The sequence below is a fragment of the Papio anubis genome, chromosome 9 (genome assembly GCF_008728515.1).
Source record: "Papio anubis isolate 15944 chromosome 9, Panubis1.0, whole genome shotgun sequence".
NCBI classification, from domain to species: domain Eukaryota; kingdom Metazoa; phylum Chordata; class Mammalia; order Primates; family Cercopithecidae; genus Papio; species Papio anubis.
The window spans coordinates 36,840,191-36,854,431 of NC_044984.1; the positions used below are offsets into that span (position 1 = coordinate 36,840,191).

Below are 14,241 nucleotides of genomic sequence, written 5' to 3' on the forward strand. Positions count from 1 at the left end.
GGAAGAATAAATTCCATCCCACCAGATACCATATCAAAAATACATGACAAAAATATATACATATAAATGTACACATATACTCATACCATAAGAGACATGATATCCCTTAATGTTTAACTGAGTCCTAATGAGACATAAAGGAATAAACAGTAAGTCTATACTCCTAGATAGAACAGTGTTTGCTCAGAAGTCACTGTTTTTAGCTAACATTTTAATGCTTACTTCATACCAGGATCTACTAAGAATTTTCAACAGATCTCTTTTAAATTAACTTAGTTAAGTCTGTTTATTATCTTATTCAGCTAAGAGAACTTATACTTGAAAGTTAACTAAATGGCTAGTAGTTAAGTACTGCACAAGAGGCAAAACTACACAGAAAGCCAGTTTGATTCCAGAGCAAGCAAACTACAGTGACTTGCAATTTAGATATAAAACTAATCTACATAAAACTGGTAAATGGTAGCACATACTGATGTCGTCTAAATGCACACTCAGAGAATTTAAATAGTCTGACTTTTCTACTGATCCCACAATTTGAAATACTGGAAACATGTAGGAATTTTTAAAGTTAACTTCCAATAACACCATAATAGATAACATTTACTATGTGTCAGCCACTGTTCTAACTCATTTACTCCTCCCAAAAGTCCCAAGACATTGGTAGTGCTATCATTTCCATTTTACAGGTTGAGAACAAACAGGTTGCAGAGTCTATGCTCTTAACTGCAACTCCATGTTGTCCCTAAGGTATATCATAATTTAGATTCTATGTATTCTATGAATGTACAACTACAAAATAACATCTGCTTCCTGGAATGGCAATCTAGGGAGATGATGTTCACGACTCAGTGCACTGTTATTTTACTTCATTGTCATGTCAACTGGTTTGACCTATTGTAATGCTGTTAAACAGAATAATATGAACACACTTCTAGATAAATCTAGATATCTAGATTCCTCTAATATTCTAGATTATTCTAAATAGAAAAATTCTTTATCAATTAAAAACTAAATTGAAAAGCCAACAATTTAGAAGGTTTTTAGAGAAATGTTAACAACTACCCGTATTAGTGACTTACCTTGAAATACTTCCTTCTCATTCGAGTCATATTCATCAACATAACTCCAGAGTTTACTCCAGTTTTTCCATAGTATGGATGCCTAGCAAAGCGATTATACCATCCTATTCGAGGTTCCTCATGTTCTGGTGCCATTGCAGCAATTTGTGTGGAATTAAATTTCTTTAGTAAAGACCAAATATCATCAACTGGTCGTAAAAAAAGGATATCAGTGTCGACATACAATAGTGAGTCAACTTCTTTCAGGATTAACTACAAGGAGAGATATTTGAATGATTAACTATAATTCTATTTTAAAAAGAAACATAAAAGCACCTCTAATTGTATAAGATACACCTAAGAGATTAGCTAATTTATATTATTTTAAGGTAATCTTTCCTAAATCTGTCATTTTTAACAATAGCATATATATAAAGATACTATGCTAACCTTCACATTAACTTTCAGAGAAGATATAAAAACAAACCAAATACTCAATTACAAAAATTGAGAGAATATAAAATTGAGAGAATAAAAAATTGAGAGAATATAAAACACTCAATTATAAAAATTGAGAGAATTATAAAAATTGAGAAGATATAAAAGCAAACCAAAACAAATACTCAATTATAAAAACTGAGAGAATACCAAATCTTCAAAGATCAGGGAGGAAATGTTTTTCATAATGGGCAATAATATTAGCTTAGGTAAATTTATATCTTGAATCCTAATTTCCTGAGATAAATACAGAAATAAACCAATACAAATAAAGATCTTCTGAACTTATTCCCCTTGGCCTGTAACACTGGCATCTTTACATCATTTCAGTTTCAACTAGTAAGTGGTAGAGCCAAACTGGAACCCAGACAACCCAGATTCAGAGTCCATGCTCTTATTTCCAGGCTGTCTCCCAATGAATCAAAACAAAATGTGCACCTAGCAAGGGTAAAGGCTTGACTTAGAAGAAAGACCGGCTATGTTGCACTTTCTAAGAGATCAATCTCCAACATGTGACTTCCCTGGGGAACTTTAAGGATAATTATTATTTAATTTATTTATTTATTTTTTATTTTTTGACACAGAGTCTCACTCTGTCACCCAGGCTGGAGTGCAGTAGCGCAATCTCAACTCACTGCAACCTCCACCTCCTGGGTTCTAGCCATTCTCCTACCTCAGCCTCCTGAGGAACTAGGATTACAGGCATGCACCACCATACCCGGCTAATTTTTTGTATTTTTAGTAGAGACGGGGTTTCACCATGTTGGTCAAGCTGGTCTCAAATTCCTGACCTCAAGTGATTCACCCACCTCGGCCTCCCCCAAGTGCTGGGGTTACAGGCACGAGTCACTGCGCCCAACCAAGGATAATTTTTCATTTCTGCCTTACCCATGAACTTTAGATTCTGACTCCTACAAATTTAAATTTATTGCCTATCCTGGTCTATTAGTAAGATTCAATAAATAGGTGAATCTAAACCTTTTTAGTTAAGAATATAATAGGAGCTTGATCCTAATTCTCCTACTTTTCAAAGCTGCTACTTCCTCCTGCAACTAAAGCCATCACCTTCATGAGCAGCTACTAGGCTGAAATCACCTCATTCCTCCCTTATCTATCAGCGGATTTAACATCAGGCTGGGGAAAAAAAACTGATGGCTGACTGCAGGGCCTGAGTAGGGAAAGTACACTTGGTCAAAGACCTCAACTAAAAGGGAATCTGTGGCCAGGCATGGTGGCTCACACCTGTAATCCCAGCACTCTGGGAGGCTGAGGCAGGCAGATTACCTGAGGTCAGGAGTTCGAGACCAGCCTGGCCAACATGGCAAAACTCTGTCTCTACTGAAAATACAAAAATTAGCCAGGTGCGGTGGCACATGCCTGTAATCCCAGCTACTCAGGAGGCTGAGGCAGGAGAACCGCTTTAGTCCGAGAGGCAGAGGTTGCAGTGAGCCGAGACTGCGCCAGTGCACTCCAGGCTAGGCAACAGAGCAAGACTTTGTCTCAAAAAAAAAAAAAAAAAAAAAAAAGGTGTGTGTGAGGGGATGGAATCTGTATGTCTGTCTCACTTTTTTGAGGGGTGGTGAAGTGAGAATTGTTTTTAATAGCAACATTCTACATCTGTGTCACATCTGTTTACAGATTACTATATTGTTAGCAGAGTAGGAAGAACCTGCATAAAGCTTCAAGTTCAATGCCGGGAGCCACTACCAGCTGGAAATCAGACATATGGTTAAATAATAATCAGCTATGTATAGTTTTGATTCCTTTCAGGTGAAGAAGGCATTGGTACAGTTTACATTAGTTCTTTTCATGCATCTATTTTAAAGGAAGAAAAACTCAGCAAAAAAGTTTATCACTATCAAAAAAAAAATAAAGGGGGGGGGGGGGCGGAGCAAGATGGCCGAATAGGAACAGCTCCAGTCTCCAACTCCCAGCGCCAGTGACACAGAAGACCAGTGATTTCTGCATTTTCAACTGAGGTACTGGGTTCATCTCACTGGGGAGTGCCGGACGATCGGTGCTGGTCAGCTGCTGCAGCCCGACCAGCAAGAGCTGAAGCACGGCGAGGCATTGCATCACCTGGGAAGCGCAAGGGGGAAGGGAATCCCTTTTCCTAGCCAGGGGAACTGAGACACACAACACCTGGAAAATCGGGTAACTCCCACCCCAATATTGCGCTTTAAGCAAACAGGCACACCAGGACATCATATCCCACACCTGGCCGGGAGGGTCCCACACCCACGGAGCCTCCCTCATTGCTAGCACAGCAGTCTGTGATCTACCGGCAAGGCAGCAGGGAGGCTAGGGGAGGGGTGCCCGCCATTGCTGAGGCTTAAGTAGGTAAACAAAGCTGCTGGGAAGCTCGAACTGGGTGGAGCTCACAGCAGCTCAAGGAAACCTGCCTGTCTCTGTAGACTCCACCTCTGGGGGCAGGGCACAGTAAACAATAACAAACCCAGCAGAAACCTCTGCAGACGCAAACGACTCTGTCTGACAGCTTTGAAGAGAGCAGTGGATCTCCCAACACGGAGGTTGAGATCTGAGAAGGGACAGACTCCCTGCTCAAGTGGGTCCCTGACCCCTGAGTAGCCTAACTGGGAGACATCCCCCACTAGGGGCAGTCTGACACCCCATACCTCACAGGGTGGAGTACACCCCTGAGAGGAAGCTTCCAAAGCAAGAATCAGACAGGTACACTTGCTGTTCAGAAATATTCTATCTTCTGCAGTCTCTGCTGCTGATACCCAGGCAAACAGGGTCTGGAGTGGACCTCAAGCAATCTCCAACAGACCTACAGCTGAGGGTCCTGACTGTTAGAAGGAAAACTATCAAACAGGAAGGACACCTACACCAAAACACCATCAGTACATCACCATCATCAAAGACCAGAGGCAGATAAAACCACAAAGATGGGGAAAAAGCAGGGCAGAAAAGCTGGAAATTCAAAAAATAAGAGCGCATCTCCCCCGGCAAAGGAGCGCAGCTCATCGCCAGCAACGGATCAAAGCTGGACGGAGAATGACTTTGACGAGATGAGAGAAGAAGGCTTCAGTCCATCAAATTTCTCAGAGCTAAAGGAGGAATTACGTACCCAGCGCAAAGAAACTAAAAATCTTGAAAAAAAAGTGGAAGAATTGATAACTAGAGTAATTAATGCAGAGAAGATCATAAAGGAAATGAAAGAGATGAAAACCATGACACGAGAAATACGTGACAAATGCACAAGCTTCAGTAACCGACTCGATCAACTGGAAGAAAGAGTATCAGCGATTGAGGATCAAATGAATGAAATGAAGCGAGAAGAGAAACCAAAAGAAAAAAGAAGAAAAAGAAATGAACAAAGCCTGCAAGAAGTATGGGATTATGTAAAAAGACCAAATCTACATCTGATTGGGGTGCCTGAAAGTGAGGGGGAAAATGGAACCAAGTTGGAAAACACTCTTCAGGATATCATCCAGGAGAACTTCCCCAACCTAGTAGGGCAGGCCAACATTCAAATCCAGGAAATACAGAGAACACCACAAAGATACTCCTCGAGAAGAGCAACTCCAAGACACATAATTGCCAGATTCACCAAAGTTGAAATGAAGGAAAAAATCTTAAGGGCAGCCAGAGAGAAAGGACGGGTTACCCACAAAGGGAAGGCCATCAGACTAACAGCAGATCTCTCGGCAGAAACTCTACAAGCCAGAAGAGAGTGGGGGCCAATATTCAACATTCTTAAAGAAAAGAATTTTAAACCCAGAATTTCATATCCAGCCAAACTAAGTTTCATAAGTGAAGGAGAAATAAAATCCTTTACAGATAAGCAAATGCTTAGAGATTTTGTCACCACTAGGCCTGCCTTACAAGAGACCCTGAAGGAAGCACTCAACATGGAAAGGAACAACCAGTACCAGCCGTTGCAAAAACATGCCAAAATGTAAAGACCATCGAGGCTAGGAAGAAACTGCATCAACTAACGAGCAAAATAACCAGTTAATATCATAATGGCAGGATCAAGTTCACACATAACAATCTTAACCTTAAATGTAAATGGACTAAATGCTCCAATGAAAAGACACAGACTGGCAAACTGGATAAAGAGTCAAGACCCATCAGTCTGCTGTATTCAGGAGACCCATCTCACACGCAGAGATATACATAGGCTCAAAATAAAGGGGTGGAGGAAGATTTACCAAGCAAATGGAGAACAAAAAAAAGCGGGGGTTGCAATACTAGTCTCTGATAAAACAGACTTTAAACCATCAAAAATCAAAAGAGACAAAGAAGGCCATTACATAATGGTAAAGGGATCAATTCAACAGGAAGAGCTAACTATCCTAAATATATATGCACCCAATACAGGAGCACCCAGATTCATAAAGCAAGTCCTTAGAGACTTACAAAGAGACTTAGACTCCCATACAATAATAATGGGAGACTTCAACACTCCACTGTCAACATTAGACAGATCAACGAGACAGAAAGTTAACAAGGATATCCAGGAATTGAACTCATCTCTGCAGCAAGCAGACCTAATAGACATCTATAGAACTCTACACCCCAAATCAACAGAATATACATTCTTCTCAGCACCACATCGTACTTACTCCAAAATTGACCACGTAATTGGAAGTAAAGCACTCCTCAGCAAATGTACAAGAACAGAAATTATAACAAACTGTCTTTCAGACCACAGTGCAATCAAACTAGAACTCACGACTAAGAAACTCAATCAAAACCGCTCAACTACATGGAAACTGAACAACCTGCTCCTGAATGACTACTGGGTACATCACGAAATGAAGGCAGAAAGAAAGATGTTCTTTGAAACCAATGAGAACAAAGATACAACATACCAGAATCTCTGGGACACATTTAAAGCAGTGTGTAGAGGGAAATTTATAGCACTAAATGCCCACAAGAGAAAGCAGGAAAGATCAAAAATTGACACTCTAACATCGCAATTAAAAGAACTAGAGGAGCAAGAGCAAACACATTCGAAAGCTAGCAGAAGGCAAGAAATAACTAAGATCAGAGCAGAACTGAAGGAGATAGAGACACAAAAAACCCTCCAAAAAATCAATGAATCCAGGAGTTGGTTTTTTGAAAAGATCAACAAAATTGACAGACCACTAGCAAGACTAATAAAGAAGAAAAGAGAGAAGAATCAAATCGACGCAATTAAAAATGATAAAGGGGATATCACCACCGACCCCACAGAAATACAAACTACCATCAGAGAATACTATAAACACCTCTATGCAAATAAACTGGAAAATCTAGAAGAAATGGATAATTTCCTGGACAATTACACTCTTCCAAGACTAAACCAGGAAGAAGTTGAATCCCTGAATAGACCAATAGCAGGCTCTGAAATTGAGGCAATAATTAATAGCCTACCAACCAAAAAAAGTCCAGGACCAGATGGATTCACAGCTGAATTCTACCAGAGGTACAAGGAGGAGTTGGTACCATTCCTTCTGAAAGTATTCCAATCAACAGAAAAACAGGGAATCCTCCCCAACTCATTTTATGAGGCCAACATCATCCTGATACCAAAGCCTGGCAGAGATACAACAAAAAAAGAGAATTTTAGACCAATATCCCTGATGAACATCGATGCAAAAATCCTCAATAAAATACTGGCAAACCGGATTCAGCAACACATCAAAAAGCTTATCCACCATGATCAAGTGGGCTTCATCCCTGGGATGCAAGGCTGGTTCAACATTCGCAAATCAATAAACGTAATCCAGCATATAAACAGAACCAAAGACAAGAACCACATGATTATCTCAATAGATGCAGAAAAGGCTTTTGACAAAATTCAACAGCCCTTCATGCTAAAAACGCTCAATAAATTCGGTATTGATGGAACGTACCTCAAAATAATAAGAGCTATTTATGACAAACCCACAGCCAATATCATACTGAATGGGCAAAAACTGGAAAAATTCCCTTTGAAAACTGGCACAAGACAGGGATGCAGTCTCTCACCACTCCTATTCAACATAGTGTTGGAAGTTCTGGCTAGGGCAATCAGGCAAGAGAAAGAAATCAAGGGTATTCAGTTAGGAAAAGAAGAAGTCAAATTGTCCCTGTTTGCAGATGACATGATTGTATATTTAGAAAACCCCATTGTCTCAGCCCAAAATCTCCTTAAGCTGATAAGCAACTTCAGCAAAGTCTCAGGATACAAAATTAATGTGCAAAAATCACAAGCATTCTTATACACCAGTAACAGACAAACAGAGAGCCAAATCAGGAATGAACTTCCATTCACAATTGCTTCAAAGAGAATAAAATACCTAGGAATCCAACTGACAAGGGATGTAAAGGACCTCTTCAAGGAGAACTACAAACCACTGCTCACTGAAATAAAAGAGGACACAAACAAATGGAAGAACATACCATGCTCATGGATAGGAAGAATCAATATTGTGAAAATGGCCATACTGCCCAAGGTAATTTATAGATTCAATGCCATCCCCATCAAGCTACCAATGACTTTCTTCACAGAATTGGAAAAAACTACTTTAAAGTTCATATGGAACCAAAAAAGAGCCCGCATCTCCAAGACAATCCTAAGTCAAAAGAACAAAGCTGGAGGCATCACACTACCTGACTTCAAACTATACTACAAGGCTACAGTAACCAAAACAGCATGGTACTGGTACCAAAACAGAGATATAGACCAATGGAACAGAACAGAGTCCTCAGAAATAATACCACACATCTACAGCCATCTGATCTTTGACAAATCTGAGAGAAACAAGAAATGGGGAAAGGATTCCCTATTTAATAAATGGTGCTGGGAAAATTGGCTAGCCATAAGTAGAAAGCTGAAACTGGATCCTTTCCTTACTCCTTATACGAAAATTAATTCAAGATGGATTAGAGACTTAAATGTTAGACCTAATACCATAAAAACCCTAGAGGAAAACCTAGGTAGTACCATTCAGGACATAGGCATGGGCAAAGACTTCATGTCTAAAACACCAAAAGCAACGGCAGCAAAAGCCAAAATTGACAAATGGGATCTCATTAAACTAAAGAGCTTCTGCACAGCAAAAGAAACTACCATCAGAGTGAACAGGCAACCTACAGAATGGGAGAAAATTTTTGCAATCTACTCATCTGACAAAGGGCTAATATCCAGAACCTACAAAGAACTCCAACAAATTTACAAGAAAAAAACAAACAACCCCATCAAAAAGTGGGCAAAGGATATGAACAGACATTTCTCAAAAGAGGACATTCATACAGCCAACAGACATATGAAAAAATGCTCATCATCACTGGCCATCAGAGAAATGCAAATCAAAACCACAATGAGATACCATCTCACACCAGTTAGAATGGCGATCATTAAAAAGTCAGGAAACAACAGGTGCTGGAAAGGATGTGGAGAAATAGGAACACTTTTACACTGTTGGTGGGATTGTAAACTAGTTCAACCATTATGGAAAACAGTATGGCGATTCCTCAAGGATCTAGAACTAGATGTACCATATGACCCAGCCAGCCCATTACTGGGGATATACCCAAAGATTATAAATTATGCTGCTATAAAGACACATGCACACGTATGTTTATTGCAGCACTATTCACAATAGCAAAGACTTGGAATCAACCCAAATGTCCATCAGTGACAGATTGGATTAAGAAAATGTGGCACATATACACCATGGAATACTATGCAGCCATAAAAAAGGATGAGTTTGTGTCCTTTGTAGGGACATGGATGCAGCTGGAAACCATCATTCTTAGCAAACTATCACAAGAACAGAAAACCAAACACCGCATGTTCTCACTCATAGGTGGGAACTGAACAATGAGATCACTTGGACTCAGGAAGGGGAACATCACACATCGGGGCCTATCATGGGGAGGGGGGAGGGGGGAGGGATTGCATTGAGAGTTATACCTGATGTAAATGACGAGTTGATGGGTGCAGCACACCAACATGGCACAAGTATACATATGTAACAAACCCGCACGTTATGCACATGTACCCTACAACTTAAAGTATAATAATAGTAAAAAAAATAATAATAAAAAAATAAAAAAAAATAAAGCACCAATTTACTTAAATCTGGTTAAAAAGATTAGAAGTAACAGTAAAGTATGAGGTCAATTTGACAGGTTTCAAGTAGTTCTTGTACTTAAAATTCCATTTAGGGATTTAACTAGATTACAGCATTAAATTATCTGGCAAATTTCATATAACAACATCAATAATAAACTTGTTAATATAGTGCTAACAACGTGCCGTGGTTCCAAGTATTAATAAAGTACCATAACAAAATGGCAGAGAAATGGCCATAACCTCACGTCTTTCTTTCATCTCTTATTGTTTTTTCAATACATTTGTGTGATTATTTAATGTCTGTCTCCCACATCAGATAACAAGCTCTATGAAAACAGGAAACCTGTGTATTCTATTCATTCCTACATACCCAGCATTTCAATATAGATGACTGACAAATACTAGGCACTCACACATTAATTAAATGACACTGCAATCATTCAATATAAAACTTAAAATAAAACCTACATGAAGTATCTAAAACATATTTTTTTAACCAATCTTAATCCCTTATTTGTGTGCTTTTTAAAATGGAAGAGAAAGATCCTAGGATACAACTTTTTAAGGCAGAGCAACAAAGATACTGCTTAGGCAGACTTGTTTATCAATATTATAACTTAATCTTACAGATATCCTGGATTCAATAAACCATTTTCTTAATAAGCTAGGGATTGCCTTAATCCACTTAGCAATAAGAAGTAACTGAAGGTTCTTCCCCATAATTTATATACTTTCTGGAAACTTGTGTGCTTCTTAAATTCAATATTTCTACCATAAGTATTCTCTATGTGTTTAAGCTGCAAAACTGTAAGTATTTAAGTATCATAATGGTCTAAACAACTGTGAATTTTAAAACTGGGTAAAATCAAATCAAAATTAAAGACGTAACCTTGCTTCAGAACATTTGTATATAAAAAAAAACAAAATCAAGGTTTATCACCATAGAACACTACCAAAGAACAGCCCCACTGAATAAATAGTTCCCATTTTCCCTTTGAGTTCATATGCCTTAAATTTGTTTCTGTTTAAGTATCAGTTACAATAGATAAATTGGCTTGGTATAAGACACAAATTGCTATTTAATGATGCACTCTATCTCATTTCTCAAACTCGAAATGCTGCCTACAAGTTGAAGGTGATAACGCCACTGCACTTCTGCTGGCAACAGACTTGGCTCCATTAAGACCTGGCAACCTCTATTCCTTCTTATAGATAAAAGAGTTCCACACAACTGAATATATTAAACTGGTATCTCAACAGAAATTACTAAAAATTTTTCATTCTTAACAGGGTTTTTATTTTACTTGTTCCATAGGAATATTTTTTCATGTTCAAAAGGCAAATAGTACCCGTATTGATTTCTATTTATTAATTTAATTATTTAACTGGAATTATATGTAACTCTTCAGAGACTCATATGTGTAAAAGTGAGGTTCAAATTTAAAAAAAAAAAAAAAAAGGACACCGGGGGAAAAAACTTACCGGCAAGAACAATCTCTGTGAAGCACATGGTTTAAAGAGTTTTTTCCACTCTGCTGCATTCTCACTTGGAAAGGTTATGGGGTATAACGTATAATTAAATGTTTGTAGAAATGACCAGCTGTCAAGCTAAAACAATTAAAAAACAAAAAACCAGTATAGTTTCACCCTGAATTTTCTCTGCAAAATCATAAAACAACAGATTATAAAACAAAACAGCTAAAAATTAAGATAATATACATTTTATGCTGTAAAATTAAGGGAAAGATTCTTCTGTTCCACTATGGTATTTTTCATTTAAAATCTGAAAATCAAAATAAGATCCTGGAAAGACTTCACCATTAAGATCTGAAGCATAATGAAAGTTATCAGGGTCCAACTCCCCAATCAGAAAGGTGAAAGACCCTTGCAAATTTGTCTTCCTCAGCTTTACTTAATGTATAAATTCTCTTAACCCATTAACAAGCTAAAATCAGAAAAATTAAGCACTAATTTTATTACCACCGTATATATGACAGATGCTTCCATTCAAAGTCACACCAAATGTGAAACTAGTTAAAAAATTTGTCCATCAATTCATAGCTTTAATATGCCTGAATATTTCTGATAATAAAATATTCTGATAAATACATAGCCAATGCCAATTTTAAAAAAATTACTACAAAAAGCAAAATATATCTGAAAATCTATGATGAACATGTTTACACTTAATACCCTAAATGGATTTCAAGATACTGAATTGTTTCAAATTCAGTTTAAGTAATATCTCTCATTCTTATTTCAACAGAATTACTGATTCAAATTTCCTGAAGAGCAGTAAGAAACAATCTATGGCGGGAAAAACTAAGTAGTTTATGTACAGGCTGAATATGATCTCTTTTGAATTATGATTGTGTTTAAGTCATTTTTAAAACAGTATCTTCCAACATAGTTTAAGGGAATGCCTTTACTTCCAACACTCTGCTTTGGTGTCTCTGATTATTTTATTTTATTTATTTTATTTTATTATTTTTTTGAGACAGGGTCTCACTCTGTCACCCAGGCTGGGCTGAAGTGCAGTAACATGATTATGGTTCACTGCAGCCTTGACTTCCCAGGCTCGGGTGGTCCTCCCACCTCAGGCCTCTCAAGTAGCTGGGACTACGGGTGCACACCACCACACCCAGCTATCTACGAATTATTTTAAAATACTAGCACTGTAATTTCCTGGCTCCACTTATTAATCACTTAAAGATCTTTTCAATACCAACTTCAAAATAAAATCTTAGTCACTTTAACATGTAACAGTGTTCTTCCATGTACTAAAAGCATGTTCCATAAAATATTTGATATACTTTCATCAAAAGCAAAACCAAACATTCTCAGTGATGATTACAGTGAAAGGAAAACTAAGTTTAAAAATATAGTATACGTTACACAAACAATTCAGCCAGGTGTAAACACAACACAGAGGCTGCATCTAAGATAATGCAATAAATGTTTTACTTTTCTATTACATTTTCAAAGATTTCCATAATTAGCAGCAGTCTATTACTATTCTCTTAACCCCTAGGACAAGATTAATTCCTCAATATTTTAAAAAACAATCCAGATAGAGACCAAGTTCACAAAATTATCTAACAAAAATATAGACACTAAAAATATTTTTAAACAATAAGTAAAAAGGTATACTTTCATATACCACTTAAACAGTAAGAAAACTTTTACACCTTTTAGTTTTCTGCCAAAAACTAAAAGGTATAGACGTTTTTGGCAGAAAACTAAAAGATCTGAGCTCATAACTAGTATTTTTGCACTAAATATGCAAAATGAACTGATTTAACCTGAAAAAACATCAAATATATTTTTTACAGTTAGACCAAGCATAAAAATCCAAATGAATTTAAAAGCTTAAGTAGATAGATGTAAACAGACGATAGAGAGGGAGGAGAACAAAAATATGAATGATCATTAGCATCACCTTTACCACCATCTCAGAACAAAAGGTAGTGAGATTTCAGGTGAATTTTCTTTTTCTTATATGTTTTCTTCTGCCTGTATCTGTTCTCTTATTGTTTAGTAATATTTTGTTGTTGTTGTTGTTGTTGTTGTTAAGGAAGTTACAAGGCTGACCTGATTAAAGAGTATATATTCCATTGTAACAGCTAGGTATGGTCATATGACTAAATTCAGACCAATGGGATACTGGCAGAAATGTCACAATGACTTCTAGAAAGTACCCTTAAGAGAAGGATACTGCCCTTTTTCACTCCCTGTCCTCAAGTTGAATAGAAATGGGTGCATTGGTTGGAGTCCAAGTAGTCATCATGGACCATCAAGCAGAAGCCTCATGTTGAAAATGGCTTAGCCACAGTCAGACGAAGCCAGAGTATCTGAAGATAAAGAACTGCCATATAATCCAGACAACCTACTTTCATGGGAGAGAGAAATAAACTTAAATCCTGTTTAAGCCACTGTTATTTTGGGTTTTCTGCCACTGTTGCCAAATTGATTTTAACTAATACAAAACCAAAATAAATAACTTACTTATCAGAACCAGAAGCCACTTCCCGCCATATTATTAATCAAGAATTCTCTCCTCTCAAAACAGGATTAAAACCTTTATATAAGCTCTGATTCAGGCACTCCCAAGGAAAGGATACAGACAAAATAAATCATAGAACTTCTTAGTCAAAGCATCCTGGAACTAGAGTCACTAAAATAAAACCTCCATGTTTCACCAAGAACTTACTTTTAAGTAGCCCACCGCCGTTCAAAAATGAACCTTCCTCTTTCACCTTAGACCTGGACTCAGATGGAAGTGGTTCAAGGAGCACTCCCCACTTTAAAAGGGTGGTGTTACAGAACAAATATTTTTGTGCAGTGAAGAAATAAAACAACTGATATGGTATAGCTCTGCGTTGCCACTCAAATCTCATCTCGAACTGTAATTCCCACGTGTCGAGGGAAGGACCTAGTGGGAGATGATTTGATCATGAGGGCTGTTTCCCCCTTACTGTTCTCGTGATAACCATCAGTTCTCATGAGATCTGATGGTTTAAAAGTGTGGTGTTCTTTCTCTTTCTCTCTCTTCTGCTGCCATGTAAGACATGCCTTACTTCCCCCTTTGCCTTCCGCCATGACTCTAAGTTT

The 14,241-nt window shown here is 37.7% G+C and overlaps 1 protein-coding gene across 4 annotated transcripts in view; it reads right to left on the bottom strand.

Annotated features, from left to right (window-relative positions):
* GXYLT1 (glucoside xylosyltransferase 1) overlaps positions 1-14,241 on the bottom strand; it is a 67,667-nt gene that overhangs the window by 22,562 nt on the left and 30,864 nt on the right. For 3 of the 4 annotated variants that reach the window (XR_002515617.2, XM_017946407.3, XM_021922188.2), the window contains 2 exons: positions 11,113-11,238; positions 1,080-1,331 (listed from right to left, as the gene is read on the bottom strand). Coding sequence is in view for 3 of the 4 variants with exons in the window: in XM_017946407.3 (XP_017801896.2) it covers positions 1,080-1,331; positions 11,113-11,238 (378 nt within the window). In the remaining variant the exon portion in view is untranslated. The remainder of the gene's footprint in view (positions 1-1,079; positions 1,332-11,112; positions 11,239-14,241) is intronic. The other variant, XM_021922189.2, reaches the window with a different exon arrangement.